Source organism: Hyperolius riggenbachi, chromosome 1, assembly GCF_040937935.1.
Source record: "Hyperolius riggenbachi isolate aHypRig1 chromosome 1, aHypRig1.pri, whole genome shotgun sequence".
In the NCBI taxonomy this organism is placed as follows: domain Eukaryota; kingdom Metazoa; phylum Chordata; class Amphibia; order Anura; family Hyperoliidae; genus Hyperolius; species Hyperolius riggenbachi.
Genome location: NC_090646.1, coordinates 597,699,159 through 597,717,558, shown reverse-complemented (window position 1 = coordinate 597,717,558; position 18,400 = coordinate 597,699,159). Strand labels below are relative to the sequence as shown.

General features: G+C 43.8%; 1 protein-coding gene across 1 annotated transcript in view; it reads left to right on the top strand.

Moving 5' to 3' along the window:
* ITGA2 (integrin subunit alpha 2) overlaps positions 1-18,400 on the top strand; it is a 192,287-nt gene that overhangs the window by 82,782 nt on the left and 91,105 nt on the right. Inside the window, exon 2 of the mRNA XM_068249456.1 lies at positions 12,867-12,990. Coding sequence (XP_068105557.1) covers positions 12,867-12,990 — 124 coding nt within the window. The remainder of the gene's footprint in view (positions 1-12,866; positions 12,991-18,400) is intronic.

Here is an 18,400-nt window from a genome sequence, read left to right as displayed (position 1 = left end):
ACATTGTAGCCAATCAGGCTACACTCCCTCCTGGAGGCCCTCCCCCCTTATAAAATGCAGGCAACGTCAGGCATTGGACTCACTTGTGTGCCTGCAGTAATTAGAGAAGGGAGAGCTGCTGCAGACTCCCATAGGAAAAGCTTAGTTAGGCTCTTGTAGGCTTGTTAGCTTGCACCTTGTTGATTCTTATTGCTAAAAAAGCACCCCTCAACAGCTCTTTTGAGAGCTAATCTTGTTCTTGTGATCTATTTTCTTTTTTTTAGTGGCCCACTCGCATTATATTTATATAAAGTCCTTTCAGTCAGTCGCAGCTGGCCTTTGGCCCCCTAATTCCGACTGTGCCACTGCCAGGCCCAGCACATTCAGTGACTACCTGTGTGTGTGACAGGCAGCTGCACATTTGTAATCCCAATCACTGCACCTGTTCACTGTTTAGTCCACCTACCTACCTACCTACGTGAGCGCATGCATTGTTAATACCACCAGTCATTGCACCTGTTCACAGTACGTGTGTGTGTGTGTGACAGGTGCACATTTGTAATACCAGCAGCACTGCATATACCTACCTACCTGTTGTTCAGTGCACCCACCTACCCATGTGAGCACACACAGTGTGCTATTTAACCACTTTGTCCTCCTTGACGTATAAAAACTTCAAGGAGGACAGGCGCGCTCCCGCGGCCGATTGCGCGCGTGCACGCGCACTCCCGGCCGCAGATTCGGTAGCCACGGAATCAATGTATCGGGCTCCATCACTGATCACTGATTCCTCTCCCCCGCTGAAAAAGCAACATCTTCTCTCGGAAGCTTCGCTTTTTCTGAAGCTATGTCCCTCTAAGCGTACATTGTACGCTTAGAGTGACGTCATGTAAACAAACTCAAGATTGCCATCTTGTGGCCAAAAAGTAAAACTACAAGTAAAAGTAAAAAAAAATTACAATACACAAATATTTCCCCAAATAAAACACGTTTATATCCCACCCTCCCAAAAATGCCAACATAAAATGTTTAATAAAAAAAAAACATTACTATAAAAAAAACCACAAACATAAATATTTACCTAAGGGTCTAAACTTTTTAAATATCTATGTAAAGATGAAATATTTCTCTCTATTTTTTTTATAAGCTTGTAAATAGTGATGAATGCAAAACGGAAAAAATGCTCTTTTATTTCCAAATAAAATATTGTCGCGATACATTGTGATAGGGACATAATTTAAACGGTGAAATAACCGTGACAAATGGGCAATTACAATACGTGGGTATTAATTACAGAGGCATGTATTATTTTAAAACTATAATGGCAGAAAACTGACAAATAATGTATTTTTTCATTTTTTTTCTTATTCTTACTGTTAAAATGCATTTACAGTAAGGTAGCTCTTAGCAAAATGTACCCCCCAAAGAAAGCCTAATTGGTGGCGGAAAAAACAAGATATAGATCAGTTAATTGTGATAAGTAGTGATAAAGTTATAGGCTAATGAATGGGAGGTGAACATTGCTCGGATGCATAAAGTGAAAACAACTGAAAGCTTGGTAAATACCACCAGTCACTGTACCTGTTCATGGTACCTGTGTGTGACAGGTGCACATTTGTAACACCCATCACTGCATATACCTACCTGTTGTTCAGTGCACTTACCTACCCACGTGAGCACACGCAGTGTCACTGTGCCTGTCCGGTACCTGTTTGTGTTTGACAGGTGCACATTGTAATACCCATCACTGCATATACCTCCCTGTTGTTCAGTGCACCCACCTACCTACGTGAGCGCATGCAGTGTACTATTTAATACCACCAGTCACTGTACCTGTTCACGGTACGTGTGTGTGACAGGTGCACATTTGTAATACCCATCACCGCATATACCTACCTGTTGTTCAGTGCACCCACCTACCTACGTGAGTGCACACAGTGTGATATACCACTCCGTGCATACCTGTTCACTGCACCTGTGTAACCGTACATTGTATTAGTCAAGTCAGTGCATACCTTTCACTTCATCCCCCCCAATATAGACAAAACAAAAGGCAGAGCCAGAGGCAAGCCACCTGGCAGGTCTGTTTGAGGTCGTGCTGTCGTGATTTTGTGCGCCCCTCGACCAAAGTACAGTGTTCATTAGAAGGCATGTGCCAGCAACCCCTAATATTGTCAGGACGTAGTTGACTATTTGACACAGAACACCTCATCTCATATCTTCCTCCTCCTGCTCTGATTCTGGCATCCCACTTACACTCAGCCACCACCAAAGTGCCATCACCCCAGGGCTCAGCGGCCCTCAGATGAGAGCAATGCCATCTGTACTCTCGGCCACCGAAAATTGAGCTGTGGAAAGACCAAGACCCGCGTAGGGACAACTACCTTATGAAGGCACATGATTTCAAAGCACAAACTGCAATGGGATGACCGCCTGAGTAAAAGTAGCACACAACAGCAAAGCCACACACCGCAGTGGAAGATACCAGGCCGCAATTTTTTCTCTAAAAAGGCGATACCTAAACTGTACTGTGATGTTGAAAGGCAAGTGGTGACATCTCTGGCACACAGCATTGGGTCAAGGGTCCATCTGACCACGGATGCCTGGTCCTCAAAGCACGCTCAGGCCTGCCCAAAGACTACGTCAGTCCCCACACACAGCATCTCTGCCTGCACGCCGTGTGACTGCCTGCCCAAGACTAAGTCGGTCCCCACACAGCAACTCTGCCTGCAGGCCGCTTGACTGCCTTCTCCGCCACCACCAACAGGATCCACCAGGACTCCAGGCGAATTCCTGAATCTTTAAGGCCACTGCTAGCAGCGGCTGCTATAATAATTTTTCTGGCTGCACAGCGGCTGCAACAACAAAACAAAGGGCATGTACATGTGACAATTCCCCTTCGTGATCGTTACCTTGCTGCGGTGAAGGGGCTTGCGTATCACAATGAAGCAATGACCGCCGGCTATATGAGTGTCTCGGGGGGTAGCACACCAAAGATAATAAGGTCATTGCTTCATTGTGGACAGACCAAATTCGATCAGCTGGACAATCACTGTTGTTCTGTCATTGAGCTACCTCAGCCTGGTGACCATATGGGCTTGAAAAATGCTATCGCCTGCACTCTCACCATGGTGTGCACCAGTCCAGCACGGACGTCACAATACAAACAGCTGTTTGCGGTGCGTTACACAGTGAGTTTGGTGTGTCAGTGTGAAGCAGTACTATAGTTACACTCCCTGATTGATGTATACACATGCAAGATGTTTGAAAGCACTTTAGGCCTCCAATTTAGCAATGCAATGTGATTTCTGCCCTTAAAACTCTGCTTTGCGTCAAATCCAGATTTTTTTTCCCTGGGACTTTTGGCGTCTATCCCACTCCGCCATGCCCCCCTCCAGGTATTAGACCACTTGAAACATCGTTTCCATCACTTTTGTGGCCAGCATAAATGTTTCTAGTTTTCAAAGTTCACCTCCCGATTGAAGTCTATTGCGGTTCGCGAAAGTTTGCAAGTTCGTGAACGTTTGCGGAGGTTCGCGAACCTAAAATCGGTGGTTCTGCGATCTCTAGTGAGCAGCTGTAAATTAATATTCATTCTGTAAAAGAAAATGACCTCAACACCTTTTCTTGTTACAAAGCATATAAAGGTAACCTGAACCGAGTAATATTATGTAAAATAAATATCTGCAAATAAGTATTACATACAGTACTTACCTCTCCCTTCAGTTCCTCTCAGAAGCTCACAATTTTCTTCTCACAATAATCCCTTCCAGTTTTGCCTAGATTTAGTAAGAACTAGAAGCCTTAGAGGCCTTTGCACTATATCAGTTGCTGTCAGTTAGAACTGAAAGGACAATTGATGTGCAAGGTAATGTCCATGTATTCCTACAGCTCGGCGATATTACAGGTTAACAGAGTGCAGACCTGAAAGCTGTTACAGAGTCATTCCGAATTTTTAATAATGGAGGACGGAGAATCCCATCAATCACAGTGAACAAACAGGATGCAGTAGAGGAGAAAGACATTGATGATTAGACTATGCAGAAGGTAAGTACGGCATGTGTATGTTTATTTGGACTTTTATTGTTCGGTTCAGGTTGGCTTTAACCACTTCAGGACCACAGGCTTTACCCCCCCCCAAAGACTAGGCAATTTTTTCACTGATTAGGCCACTGCATCTTTAAGGGCTCGCTGCAAGGTCGTACATGTCAGCACACAAGTGAATCCCCCCTCCTTTTCTGCCCACCAACAGAGCTTTTTGTTGGTGGGCTGTGATTGCTCCCAGGGTGTTACTTTATTTTTTTTATAAACATTATTAACATTATTATTAGGTTTTTGTTTTTTTAAATAAATAAGTGATTTTTTTATAATTAATTTTCCCAGCCCTCCTTCTCCTAGCCAGCCTATGTCAGCGATCGTCTGTCATAGGCTGCAGACCAATGAGAGCTGATTGCTCTCGTGTGTCCCAGGGGGACAGCCGTGTCACAAGGCTGTCCCCCGTACATCGCTGCCGTAGATCGCAGCGCTGTACTAACAGTCTAACAGTCTCCTCAGTCTAACAGTCTCCTCCCACGCTGATGACGGAGCGGAGATGCGCGCGCATTAGAGCGCACAATCTCCTGCAAAACGCGCCCACAGGACCTTACACCAATTTTGTTAGGCGGTCCTGAGGTTGCCGCCGCGGCTGCACTCATCGGCGTGACGCAGTCGGCTAGCTTAACCATTTTCGGACCGCAGTGATTGAGATCTACGCCCTGTTTTGGTGGGCTCCTGGCTGGCAGGGCGTAGATCTCAATCACTGTCCGCAGCGCGCATCCGCCGTTTCCGCCGCTACCCGCCGATCGCGCCGCTCGAACCCGACGATTCTCGCCGCATCTCACAGGCTCTGCCTGTCTCTATGACGGCAGAGTCATGTGAGCCGGTCAGGAGCCGATTTCATTGGCTCCTGACCTTGTCTTTCAATGTAAGCCGTTCCCATTGCCTTACATTGAAAAACAGGGTCAGGAGCCAATGAAAGCGGCTCCTGTCCTGCTCACATGACTCTGTCGACATAGAGACTGTAGAGTCTATGTCCTGAGGGTCTCGGCGAGCGGCGATGACGGCGGTTGCGGCGGGTATGTGCGGCGATCCGTCGGGATTTCGTCGGGATTGGACCAGCGGTCTCTGGTCTTTAAGTGCCCAGAGACCGCTGGTCCTTAAGTGGTTAAAGAGGAACTGTAACCAGGGCTTGAACTTCATCCCAATAAGAAGCTGATACCCCTTTTCCCATGAAAAACCTTTACCCTTCCTCAAATAGATCATCGGGAGTTCTGTATGGCTGATATTGTGGTGAAACCCTTCCCACAGTGTGATGTCAGGACCTAGGTCCTGACAGTTTGCGGTCTGTGAACCTCGGTGTATTGTGGGAAACAACAGCTTTTTCCAACTGCCAAGCAAGCAATATCTTCCTCTGTGCACATGTGTATATCTATAAAAAACAACTTTTTAGCCGTAGGCCCCATTTACACTTAATCAGTTAGTATGCATTTTTTTTCTTCTCCATAGCAGTGCATTGTGAAAAAGATTGCAGTTAAAGGGACTCCGAGCTCAAGTAAAAAAAGAAAGTTGTACTCACCCGGGGCTTTTTCCAGCCCAGTGCTGTTCGGGAGGTCCCACGACGGCATCCTGGCTCCTCTCCTAGTCCCCGCTCCGGAATGGCTGACCGGCCGCAGCCCGGGTGACACTCTGCTGAGTGTCGGGCTGTTCCTTCCGCGTATGACGCGGCTGATGTCACACGCCGGCCGCCTCGCATCATCACGGCGGCTGGCATGGCAGTACGGCGCATGCGCGCTTTAATCGCGCATGCGCAGTACTTTCACGCCGGCCGCCGTGATGACGCGAGGCAGCCGGCGTGTGACGTCAGCCGCGTCATACGCGGAAGGAACAGCCCGACACTCAGCAGAGTGTCGCCCGGGCTGCGGCCGGTCAGCCATTCTGGAGCGGGAACTAGGAGAGGAGCCAGGACGCCGTCGTGGGACCTCCCGACCAGCACTGGGCTGGAAAATGCCCCGGGTGAGTACAACTTTCTTTTTTTACTTGAGCTCGGAGTCCCTTTAAAATGCGTTAAGTGTGAAAGTTGTCATAGGAAAACATGGGCATTACTTTGAAAATCAGTTGTCTTTTCAGTTAGAGCATCTGATTTAGGGCCCATTTCCACTAGGAACGGTGCAATGCGGCTACATAGCCGCATCGCACCGTGTGTATGCTGAAATACATGCACAGCAATGGAAGAGTTTCCACTGCGTGCATGTTGTGCGGCGCGATCCGAGAATCTGCAGCATGCTGCAGATTCTCGCACGGCCGCATCCGCCCTCAACCGCGTCCTATCTCCTCCACTGACTTCCGCATCAGGAGATGCGGAAGTGATGCGGCCGGCGGCGGAAGTGATGTGGCTAGGTAGCCGCAGGAGCATTCGCATCACTCTGTAATGGAAACCGGCCCTAAGTGTAAACGGCCTAACGCATTGTTAGGGGGTTTGGTTATCGATAATGGCAGTTAGTGCTGACATTTTTTTTCATGTCTGCCAGTAGTAAAGGTGATTACATACATACTGATTGTGGATCAAACAATATGAACATGAATGTCAATCATTTCTTGATCTCTTTTCTATTTTTTAACTTCTCACTTTGCAATGTATTGATTTTTTTTCCCCCATTTCTGCTGAAGTTCGTCCTACCAAAAGTCAGTTAAATTTAAACTTAGAGCTGGTTCAGACAGACAGACAGTTTATTTTTATTTTGTATTTATATAGTGCTGACATCTTCCGCAGCACTTTACAGAGTACAGTATATATAGTCTTGTCAATAACTGTCCCTCAAAGGAGCTCACAATCTAATCCCTATTCCCTACCATACTCCTTTGTCCATTGTAGTCTAGGGCCAATTTTAGAGGAAAGCCGATTAACTTATCTGTATGTTTTTGGGATGTGTGAGGAAACCAGAGTGGCCGGAGAAAATCCACACAGCCATGAGTAGAACATACAAACTCTGTGCAAATATGTTCCTTTTGGTAATCCAAGGTAGGAGAGGAGTTAGAGAAGGCAGCTGGGCCCTTTGACATCCACTCAGCCCCAGGCAGCTGCCTAGGTTGTCTTGTGGATAATCCTGCTCTGCTAGGTCAGGATTGTGCTAATTTCCTCCGGATGCTAAACGCTATGCCCCACCCTCATATCCCTGCTCTTTCCCCAACCCTGGAATAACCCAGTGCTATAGATGCTGTGACCAACACCCGCCAATCCCATCTTACTATGCCACAGTTGCCATTCACGTCTCATCCACTAGAGGCTTCTGAAGGCAAATACACTGTCAGCAAAGTAAACGTTGAAGATTGGATGGTGTGCCCATAAATGATACAATGTCAATTGTATGTACATTCGGTATAAAAAAGTTAACGATTTCACGCTGGCAATCTATGGTAATGCTGCCACTAAACTCCAGATTGAAACAAGGTGGAGAGACCTCAAACTAGCTAATCCTAAAAGTAAGAATTATTACCAAGGAAGTTAATTGCAACCTAACTAGCAAAACCAAACAATTTATAAAGATAAGACAATGCGGTAGTGTGTTACTTTTGGGGATAGAGATTTCTAGCATGGATCAGAGTAATCAGGCAACAAGGGCAGGGACATTGCTAGCCCCACAGATCAGTGGCACGTGCCCTGGATCTATTCTGGAGTGCCCTGGATGATGTCCCCCAGCTGTGGTGTCTCAATGGCAGGCATGCTGGGAGCTGGGGTGCATCAATCAGGGATATGCTGGGTGCTGTGGTGCATCAATCAGGGATATGCTGGGTGCTGGGGTGCATCAATGCTCATATTTAGACATTTATACCTATAAGTGAATTGTAGAGGGTGGGTCTATTTTTAAACTGTTTTTAAGTCGTATTATTCATTGTTGGCACCTGCTACATTACAGTCTTATTATTGTTCTCTACTGACTGAAGCCAATAGAGCTCTCCGCCTTCAAATTGGCAAGCACACTGATTGGCTAAAGTGGTGATCACAGGAAACCAGGAGTGATCTTTGGGCTCTTTCACACTACAGGCAGCGGTGAAAGGCTAAAACGCTGCGTTTTGGCTGCAGGCGTTTTGAAGGCGTTTTGAAGGCGTTTTAACGCCTCTACATTACAGTCAATTGTAATGAGAAACGCCGCGGTAGGCCTAGAAAAAGCGCCTGGGAGCGTTGAAACGCAACGCTCCAAAACGCAGCGTTTAGTGTGAATGGTAAAATGAAAGTCTATGGACTTTCTTTTACCTAGGAAAACGCCAACTTCGGCCGTGGCGGTAAAACGCCGAAAAAGCCCTCTGGTGTGAAAGGGCCCTTTGCAAACATGAGGATTATTGAACCTGATCCCCAGTTTTATAAATATTCCCCTGATCACCACGGAAGACGTTACCGTTTTGTAAACAGTCCAGAGTTCAATTAGACACACATCAGCCATCCAATCTGGACTCCTGTGCGAACAAGCCTTCAGGAATGCAGCTTGCTGAAAGTTTATGATTGACCTTAGGACAGCCTTTCTGTAGGCTGCTGGTAATGTCAATGTATACGTATTATATTTGACTAACTTCCTGTGTTATGCATTTCAAGGAATGTGGCGATTGGTTAACTAGGAATCATTTAACTGTTGCATAGTCTAATGACTCAAGTCTGTGTTTACTAAGAAGCAGGATGTTACCGGCTTGTAGTAAAGTCCAGATATCATCTGGTGAGTCATACGGTGTAACCGTGTGTCAGCCTATAGACAATGCAGAATTTGTACTCATGTAGGAGACGGGAGTATAGGAGTGAGACTGTGCTTACGTTTTATTTTAGTAGGATGTGTGATTGTGAAATCATGATGAAATGAAAACAGACCTGATGTCAACACAGGAAGTCCATAGCTTTGCCAGTGCATGTTTTCAAAAAAGCCAGATTATTAGAAATGTTATATATTATTATAATTTTAATATTACACTTTACAGAGTATATTGTCATGTCACTAACAGTCAGGTTATACAGTAAGTCCAACAACAGGATATCGGCACCATGTTGTGCCACATATTTACGTTTTACGTTGGCGCACGTGCATTGAAGCCCAGAGCTAGAGTGCATGCGCCAGCTCCGCCCCTCTCTGACTGACCAGGCATCTCCTCTTACTAGTGTGAGGAGGTTAAGACCCCACTGACTTTTCCCAGCACAGCACGCAAGGATCATCCACACAGCAGATGCAAAAGGAAGGGGGTGATCGTTTAAAATGATTGCATAGGGTTAAACTAAGCCAATGTCCTGGCTGTCTTGATGATGCCGTGCCTCTTATACTTCAGCCACTGACCCAGAGTGAATCTGAGGTCTGAGCGGATCTGTCAGAAACAGTGTTATCAGTCTGCCGACAGACTGTACACACGCCCTTCTATCGGCAGAACGCCCGCCCAGCGGGAGGGTCTGACGGACCCGTCGTTCCTTACAGTAGCGTGTGTTCGCACCTTTATAAACAATGCCAGTTGCCTGGTTGTCAAGGAGAGATTTTCGTTTTAGTTGTTTGAGTCACACCTGCGACAAGCATGCAGCCAGTGGAGTCAGACCAGAGTCAAGGCATCTGATCTGCATGCTCATTCTGGGTTAGTATTGAGGCCCGTACACACGTCCAACAAAGTGCACGACCAACTCCACGACATGACCGACCCCACAACAAGCCATTTACATGACTTATATTTTCCACACAGCAACCAACCGAACGACCAACTCACATACATACTGCACACGCAAGCGATACAACAGACTGTACGACATGGCCGCATTCAAAACAAGGGCACGATGCTCAAATGACTTGGCCAACTGCTCGATATCAGCCCAACAGTTGTGTGAGTTGATCTGCCAGTTGGATCAGGCAAATCGCCTGTTATAAGTCGCTCGTCTAGTTGTTTGTCACACGCACACATACCTGATTGTCATCCAGCAGCTCAAAATCAGTCGACAATTGGGTGGATTTATTGGACATGTGTATGAGCCTTTAAGCTGCGTACACACCTTTGACGGATGTCGCCCATCGGAGATCAGGAGCTGATCCCCTTGGGTGACATCGCTGGGCTGCACACACGCATAGCTGACGACGCGCTGTGTTGCTATGCAGTGGGCGTGGGGACAATGAGCAGCGCATGCCTGAAGTCTCAAGGTGGGCAGGAGAGTAGTGCGACATCTGTGGGGAATAGGCGTCGCTGGGGGTGAGTAGATCTGCCCGGAGGATGGCTCAAGGGATGGGGGTCGCTGGCTGCCATACACACGCCTTATTAACAGCTTAGGCAGTCGTTATCGGAGTGTGTAGAGGCCTCTAGAGACAGAGAATCAGCACAGAGGCCAGGCAACTGGCATTGTTTATTAGAGAATGAAGATAGCAGCCTCAGTGTTCCTCTCACACCTTAGCCTCATCCTGCAGAGTGATGTGTGTGCTGAGAATGGGAGTGACAAACAAAGCAGCAAGAAGTCACTGATGGCAGCGCTGACATGATGATGGAGAAGATACCACACACCACACACCACAAAGCTTGCCAGATATAGCTCCAGGAAAAGGAAGAGGCTAAAAGAAGAACCTGATAACAGCATGCCTGAAACGTGCAAATAAAATAATGCTAAAACATGGGTGAAAAAACACTTATTATCTAATAGGGGTCAGTAACAGTCTCTTACACAAAATCTATTTCACACAAGAATAAAAGAAAGTAATTCTTGCTTTTCATTATTATTATTATTTATTTATTTATAAAGTGCCAACATATTCCGTGGCGCTGTACAATATAAGAAAACAAACAAGGGATACATAATCATACAGACAATGATATACATCAAATATGAACACTGGTACACAATACAAAACTGGTGATTACAATAGCAAATTTAACACGATGACTGTTTACCAAACAACGTTTATCAAACACTTTATCAAACGTTTGATAATTTACCTCATGGGTAAAATCTCATTTTAAATTCACTAAGGTGTTATATTTATCGAACGTTTTACCGATAAAATGTTCAACAAATATATAACACCTTAGTGAATTCAAAATGAGATTTTACCCATGAAGTAAATTATCAAACGTTTGACAAAGTGTTTGATAAACGTTTGATAATGCTCCGTGAATTGAGGCCTAAAATGTATAAATGTCTTACAGAGTGCAAGCAATTAAATTAATAACATTCCATGACACAAAAGGGTGAGCGCCCTGCCCTTGCGAGCTTACAATCTAAAGGAATGGGGTGGAAACAAGAGGTGGGGGAAGTATAATGTATATGTACAGGCAGTGCGTGATTAGGTTATTTAGTAAGCAGTAAATGTAGATGAAAGGTTGAAGGGTGCATGGCCTAAGCTAGAGAATATGCTTGTCCGAAAAGGTGGGTTTTAAGATTTCAAAGGTGGGAGAGTGGCGGATGTGTTGTGGAAGGGCATTCCAGAGGAGGGTGAGGCACGTGAGAAGTCTTGTACACGTGAATGTGAGGAGGTAATTGTAGAAGAGGATAAAAGAAGCTCATGTGCAGATCTGAGATTGCGGTTGGGTTGCTTTTGTCACTGATATGCATATTTGCAATTAACAAAATGTATTTGGAAAATAGGAACTTTTGGCAGACTGCAGCATCAGGCTGTGGTAAGTAACTATATATGTCGGACGCCAAGAACAGAAACAGCATGCTTGAAATAGGAGCGCGAGGAAAAATGGGCACCCGTTTTGGTTAATAAAATTATCATTAATATCTACCGATATTATTCGTTTTTAACATGTATATTATCGTAATAAAATAATGGTATATATGATGATATTTTACTACAAGGGAAGCCTCACCTTCCCGATGCCTAACCCTAAAACCCTCCTTCCTGACTCCTAACCCTAAGACCTCCCCACTTCTTGACACCTAACCCTAAAAACCCCCTTCCTGACGCCTGACCCTAAACCCCCTTGTCAAGTCACAAGCAGCCTATTGGGCCAATCAAAGTGCAGGGATCTCATCCTTTGAAGTCACTTGACCCGAAGGGGCTCAGGATGGGAGGAACAGAGTGCACTTTATAAAGATGTAGCTAGCGTAAGTTACTAGCGCTCACTGTGCACAGCATAGCGAGTGCTTATCTGAGCAAACTTAATAAAGCACGCTACGCTGCCAATAGCGCGCATTAGGGCGTGCAGGATGAAATAGCGCGAGTAACCTCCCGATATTGCTCTTAATGAATCAACCCCAAAGAGCCTTATTCAGTTTCCTTTACTAGTGAGTTTTGTCCCAGGAGATATTCTTTCAGTTTATCTACAATATAACTTTTCAGCACCTGGCAATTGACAGAGTAACCAACAGTAAATAAATTCATTCATGTTCCTTTTGAGTATTGTCTTGCTGGTTGGAGGCTTTTAAAGTGGACCTGAACTCAGAACTTCCCCTCTGTTTTAAAACATACACAACAGCATAATAACCTTAAAAGAAACACATTTTTTTGTTACAGCTGATAGAAATCCTGCAATGATTCTTCTTCCTGCTGTCATGGAAGCAGACATATTGTTTGCATCCTGTGTTTACCAATTAGCTCTCTGCCATGGCTGGAGCTGAGACAGCTAAAGAAGAGATCAAAATACTACTTGTGATTAGTCACAGATGAAGGGGAAATAGACAGGCTAAACTGTCTAAATACATACAGGGTGCATTTCTCTATGTTTTTCTGTCCTGTGCAAGAGTTCAGCTCCACGTTAAGTTATTTTAGTAACAAGGTACAAAAACATCTGCTGGGAGAAAACTCAGAAGAAAAAGTAAATAAAGGCCAGAGAAAGAAAATGTATCACGCAGCAGCTCAGCCTTTTGGTTTGGTTTGACTTGCATATTCTGCTTTCTGTTGCAGGTTTGCTACTCCAGTCCTGCATGCCGTACAATGTTGGGATATCAGGTAGCAAAATATTCTCCGGACCGAAAGATGTACAGTTTGGATATGCCATTCAGCAGCTCAGTAATGAAAATGGAAACTGGTAAGATTCTTTTTTCTTTATGCTTTCATTGTATTACCTTGTGTTATAGGTTGTTTTGTGTTACAATATTGCAGATTGCAGCATCCCATTGTGTTCTAAAAACAGCCAAGAGAACTCTCTATACGGCTGCTGAACTCTGCATCTAAATATTCCTCCTCGTCAGGATTCCCTGTCAGAACTTGTCAGGACTTGGTACTCTGAGTCTGAAGAGAAAAAAATGCATTTCCCATAATTTCAGTCCGGTCTTTCAGTGTATTTCCTGTACTTGCAGAAGCTGTGTATGGTTAAATAGTTCTGTGTTTTTCATTGACCAATCAGAAGCTATTTTTTCCTTTGCTCCAACCAATGTTTGATTCTGACTGATTGGCTATTTCTAGGTATACAGAAGTTCTGATGAAAGGAATGTACACATGCACAATAACTGTCGCCCTCAACAATCATGTATCGATCGTTAGGGTGACAGTTTGTGGCACTGTTCAGAGAAGAAAGGACAACAGAGCAGTGCATGATGAAGAGGATTCTGGTAGCGTACATGTAATAAGGGCATCTGGAAACTAGTGCCAGAGATTGCCTCTAGTAGCATATTGGTAATCTTTACTTAAAGCGGAATATCACCCTGCATTTCAACTTTGCTCTAAAACATTAATTACAGCATATTATATGCAACAAGCATTTTTTTTTTACTAGACCAGCATTGGAAGGGTTACACACAGAGCTTTAAAGTTCGGTGGAGAGAACTGCAGATGCATCGGAAGCTTAGATAGATACATTTAACTAAACAGAATGTAACAACTGTGGAATGTGACTCACTCTGACTGTGCAGGAGCTGGAGGACAGCCAAAAGTGTGTAACATTCCTCACTTGTTACATTCTGTTTAGTTAAAAAGACAAAGACAAACACTTATATAGCGCTTTTCTCCTGGCGGACTCAAAGCGCCAGAGCTGCAGCCACTAGGACGCGCTCTATAGGCAGTAGAAGTGTTAGGGAGACTTGCCTAAGGTCTCTTGCTGAATAGGTGCTGGCTTACTGAACAGGCAGAGCCAAGATTCGAACCCTGGTCTCCCATGTCAGAGGCAGAGCCCTTAACCATTACACTATCCAGCCACTGGATGTATCTATGTATCTTCGTATGCGTCTGCAGTTCTCTCCACAGAAATGTAAAGCTCTGTGTGTAACCCTTCCAATTCTGGTCTAGTAAAAAAAATGCTGGTTGCATATAATATGCTGTAAAAAATGTTTTAGAGCAAAGTTGAAATGCAGGGTTATATTCCGCTTTAAGTTTTATTATGACCTAACTCTACCCTCACAATGACATATACTACATGCTTATTCAGGGTCTATGGCTAAAAGTATTAAAGGCAGAGGATCAGCAGGATAGCCAGGCAGCTGGTCATACTTACAAAGAAATAAATATGGCAGTCTCCATGTACCCCTCACTTTAGTTGTCCTTTAAAACAAATCCTGAATAAACAAATAGAATGCACTAGTTATGGGTTTTGCTGTTGTAGAGTATTGGTCATGTTTTGTTTAATAAGGCAAGACAAAGCATGCAGTGATTGCTCAGAAACGTCCTCACCTGTTTTAACACCTGTAATCCTTTCTGGTAATAAGCATGTTCTGAGCCTAATATGGGAGTGCTAGTATAATGATATAATGGCATCACAACCACTCAGCCTGAACTAACCATCACATACATCCATAACAACTATTCTTATGCAGAGTGTATGGTCATTATGTTTAATAAGTGCTAATTTACCTGATAGGGAAAAGAATGGACAGTGTACAGTTTGGCCAGTTGATAAGTATAGGGATAGAAGATAAACTACATAACTATGATTATAATCACATGGGTAATGCAATACGTGAGGCTGGCACATAGATGTTACCAGGGCAGCATCACTTCATCCCCCACTATCTAGTAAGGCATTCGGTACCATTTTATATGTACCGTATTTTTCAGAATATAAGATGCACTTTTTCACCCCAAAAATTTGAGGAGAGAAGTGAGTGAGTCTTATATTCTAAAGATAGAGAAAAATCAATGCAGAGTGCGCAGGGAAGCTGAGCTGTACCGCTATACTTGATCTGCTCCTGCAGCCGCTATCCTCTCCTGCATGTCCTCTCCTCCTGGCTCCTGCAGTGCGCTCCTCTTCAGTGGCAGCGGTAGGAAGGGGCACCGGCTGCCTACTGCTATGCTGAACAGCCGGGTCCTCCATACCGCTGCCTGCATCCATGCCGTCTCTGTACACTTGCGCTGGGGGTCACGCATGACATCATCGCTGACAGAGCCAGGGGTAGAGGATCACGGCTGCAGGAGCTGGTAAAGTATGAAAGTGTATTGTGTAGTTTAGCACAGTGTACTGCAATGTAGTTAAAGCGAAATATAACCCTGCATTTCAACTTTGCTCTAAAACATTATTTACAGCATATTATATGCAACCAGCATTTTTTTACTAGAACAGCATTGGAAGGGTTAAACACAGAGGTTTAAAGTTCCGTGGAGAGATATGCAGAAGTTCCGATAGATACATTTAACTAAATAGAATGTAACAAGTGATAAATGTTACACACTCTTTGGCTGTCCTCCAGCTCCTTCTCAGTCAGAGAGAGTGAGTCACATTCCACACTTAGATACATTTATGTAAACAAAATGTATCTATGTAAGCTTCGGATGCGTCTGCAGTTCTTTCCAGGAACTTTAAAGCTCTGTGTAATCCTTCCAATGCTGGTCTAGTAAAAAAAAAATGCTGGTTGCATATAATATACTGTAAATAATGTTTTAGAGCAAAGTTGAAATGCAGGGTTATATTCCGCTTTAATTGTAGTGTATTTTAGTGCAGTATATTGTAGTGTAGTTTAGAGCAATGTAGTTTAGTGCAGCGTATGCAGTGTAGTGTAGTTAAATGCAGTGTAGTGTAATTTAGTGCAGTGTAGTGTAGTTAAGTTAAGTGTGGTGTAGTGCATTACTGTGTAGCTTAGTTAGTGGGGCAGCAGGGCTTAGTGTAGTGTAGCTGGACAGTGAAGTGTAGATAGAGTAGCTTAGAAACAGTTTTTTGGGGTTAAAGGTCCATAAGACGCCCCTGCACTATAGACATACCTAGGTTTAGTTGTTTTTTTTTACCCCTGATTTTTGCCCTCAAAACCTAGGTGCGTCTTATATGTCGGAGGGTCTTATATTCCGAAAAATACGGACTACCAAAAATGTTTCTACTCCCTGAGAGTGTTAAAGTGGACTTGAACTCTTGCACAGGACAGAAGGAAAACATAGAGACATGCACCCTGTATGTATTTATAGTCTAATTCCCCCTCATCTGTGACTAATCACAACTGTAATTTGATCTCTCAGCTGTGTCAGCTCAGGAATATTGGCAGCCTCGGCAGAGGAGCTAATTGGTAAACACAAGATGTTAACAATATACTGGAGCTGCAAAGAAATGTTTTTTTTCTTTAAAGGTTATTATGCTGTTGCTTATCTTTTAGATCAGAGAGGAAGTTCTGAGTTCAGGTCCATTTTAAGATGGGCATACACTATTAGATGTTCACCTGCTTGCAATCGATTAAGGCCCTAGTTGTAATTTTTTTTTGTATTTGATGTTCTTACTCGGTGGAATATCTTATTGATTAAAACATTGATTAAAACATTTTGAAATGTAAGGCTGACATTGATTATTTATAAAGGGTGCATGACTTGAAGGGAACCGGAAGTGAGGGCAATACGGAGGTTGCCACCTTCATTCTCTTATAAACAATGCCAGTTGCCTGGCTGTCGTGCTGAGATTGTAGTTTATCTTTGAGTCACACACCTGCAACATGCATGCAGCCAGTGGAGTCAGACCAGAGTCAAAGCATCTATGTGATCTACCTGTTCAATATTTCATTTGGAAAAAAAGGTGATTTTTTTCAGTTTTGCGTCCATCACATATCCAAAATACGCAATATACCCTCTTGGCATAAATATTTAAAAAGTTCAGTCCCTAAGTTAAAGGAATACTATCGATGTATGCATTTATTTTTAAATGCTGTATGTTGTAGCACACATTAGGGCAAGTACTAGGAGCAATTTGATTCCTCACACAGCTGTTCCTCTCAGCTGTAAAATCCTCCGTCAGTTTTGGCGTCAGTGTTGGATACAAATGTATCTAGTACTGAGCTCCCAGAGGGCTAGACCATGTCTCTGCACAGGGGAGTTACTATCAACTCCTCAGTTTATAGTTTAATTATCACCTTGCTGAAAGAATCTTGTTGATATGGTGGTAAGGGGTTAAAGATTCTAGCAATGTGTGTTTATTATCTTTGCTTCTCTTGACTGATAAAGATACTAATAATGCTAATTGTAGACAGTGGTCTGCCCCTCTCAGCAGCTTGTAAAGTGGATGCAGCCTGGAGTGAATCACCTCAAGCAGCAGCCAGTCTAAGTGTAAACACAGACTATTGTTATAGCTTGTTATATTCCAGCAATATTCCAGCTCATTTAGTTACCTGTTACCACCTCAGATCAGCCTATTTCTCCTCATGTCTGCTGCATGCTGTGAGTGACACAGTGAAATATATTTGTGAGCTGTGTGGCAGAGTAACCAAGCAGCTCAGGGTGACCCAAACTACTATGAGCTGTGTGAGAAATTAATTTTTAAGCAGGGATAGTGAGAGAGACCTGGGTGAATAAATAAAGTGTCCCTAGCACTAGTGGTAATGTGTACACTAATATAGAGTATTAAAAAAAAAGTCATTTCAATCGATAGTACTCCTTTAACTATTTATGTATTTTTTTTTTATTGTATATTTTTTTTTACAATTTTTTGTGTGTAACTATTGGGGTTTGAGGGGGGTAATGGGTTAATTTTAAATTAAAAAAAAAAGTCTGTTAATCTAAAAAAAAATGTGTACATGTAATTTTACTATGTGGCCACAAGATGTCCTCACGCATAAGCTTACGCATAACTTCCTTATGCATAGCATTAGTATGCAAACAGGAAGCAGTGCGTGAAAGAGTAAGTATCGTTTTTTGAGAATGACGGTGCCATCTCATAGATGGCCACAGTCATTCACATGGAAACTTAGATGGGAACCGTGTCCCCATTTATTGATCTCCCAGCTAACGATTGGCGGTGGTAACGAGCGCAGGAGCGCGCGGGAGTACATGGCAGGGAGGGACGTAGTAGCTACGTCCCTGTAAGGAGATATGTGGAAATGCAGGGACGTATTTACTCCTCTGGGGGGAGGGAAAGTGGTTAAGTCCTCAAGTCTGCTACCAAAACATTTGTGATGTGCAGTCTGTGAAATTCTTATCAAGCGTTAGTTTATAACAGGCCATGGAATAGTTCAGATTTATCATTGGTGCTAAGGAATGTGCAATATAAATTCTGTAAATACTGCTTTTATAGACAAGATGGCTACCGGCGGTTTCAAAAA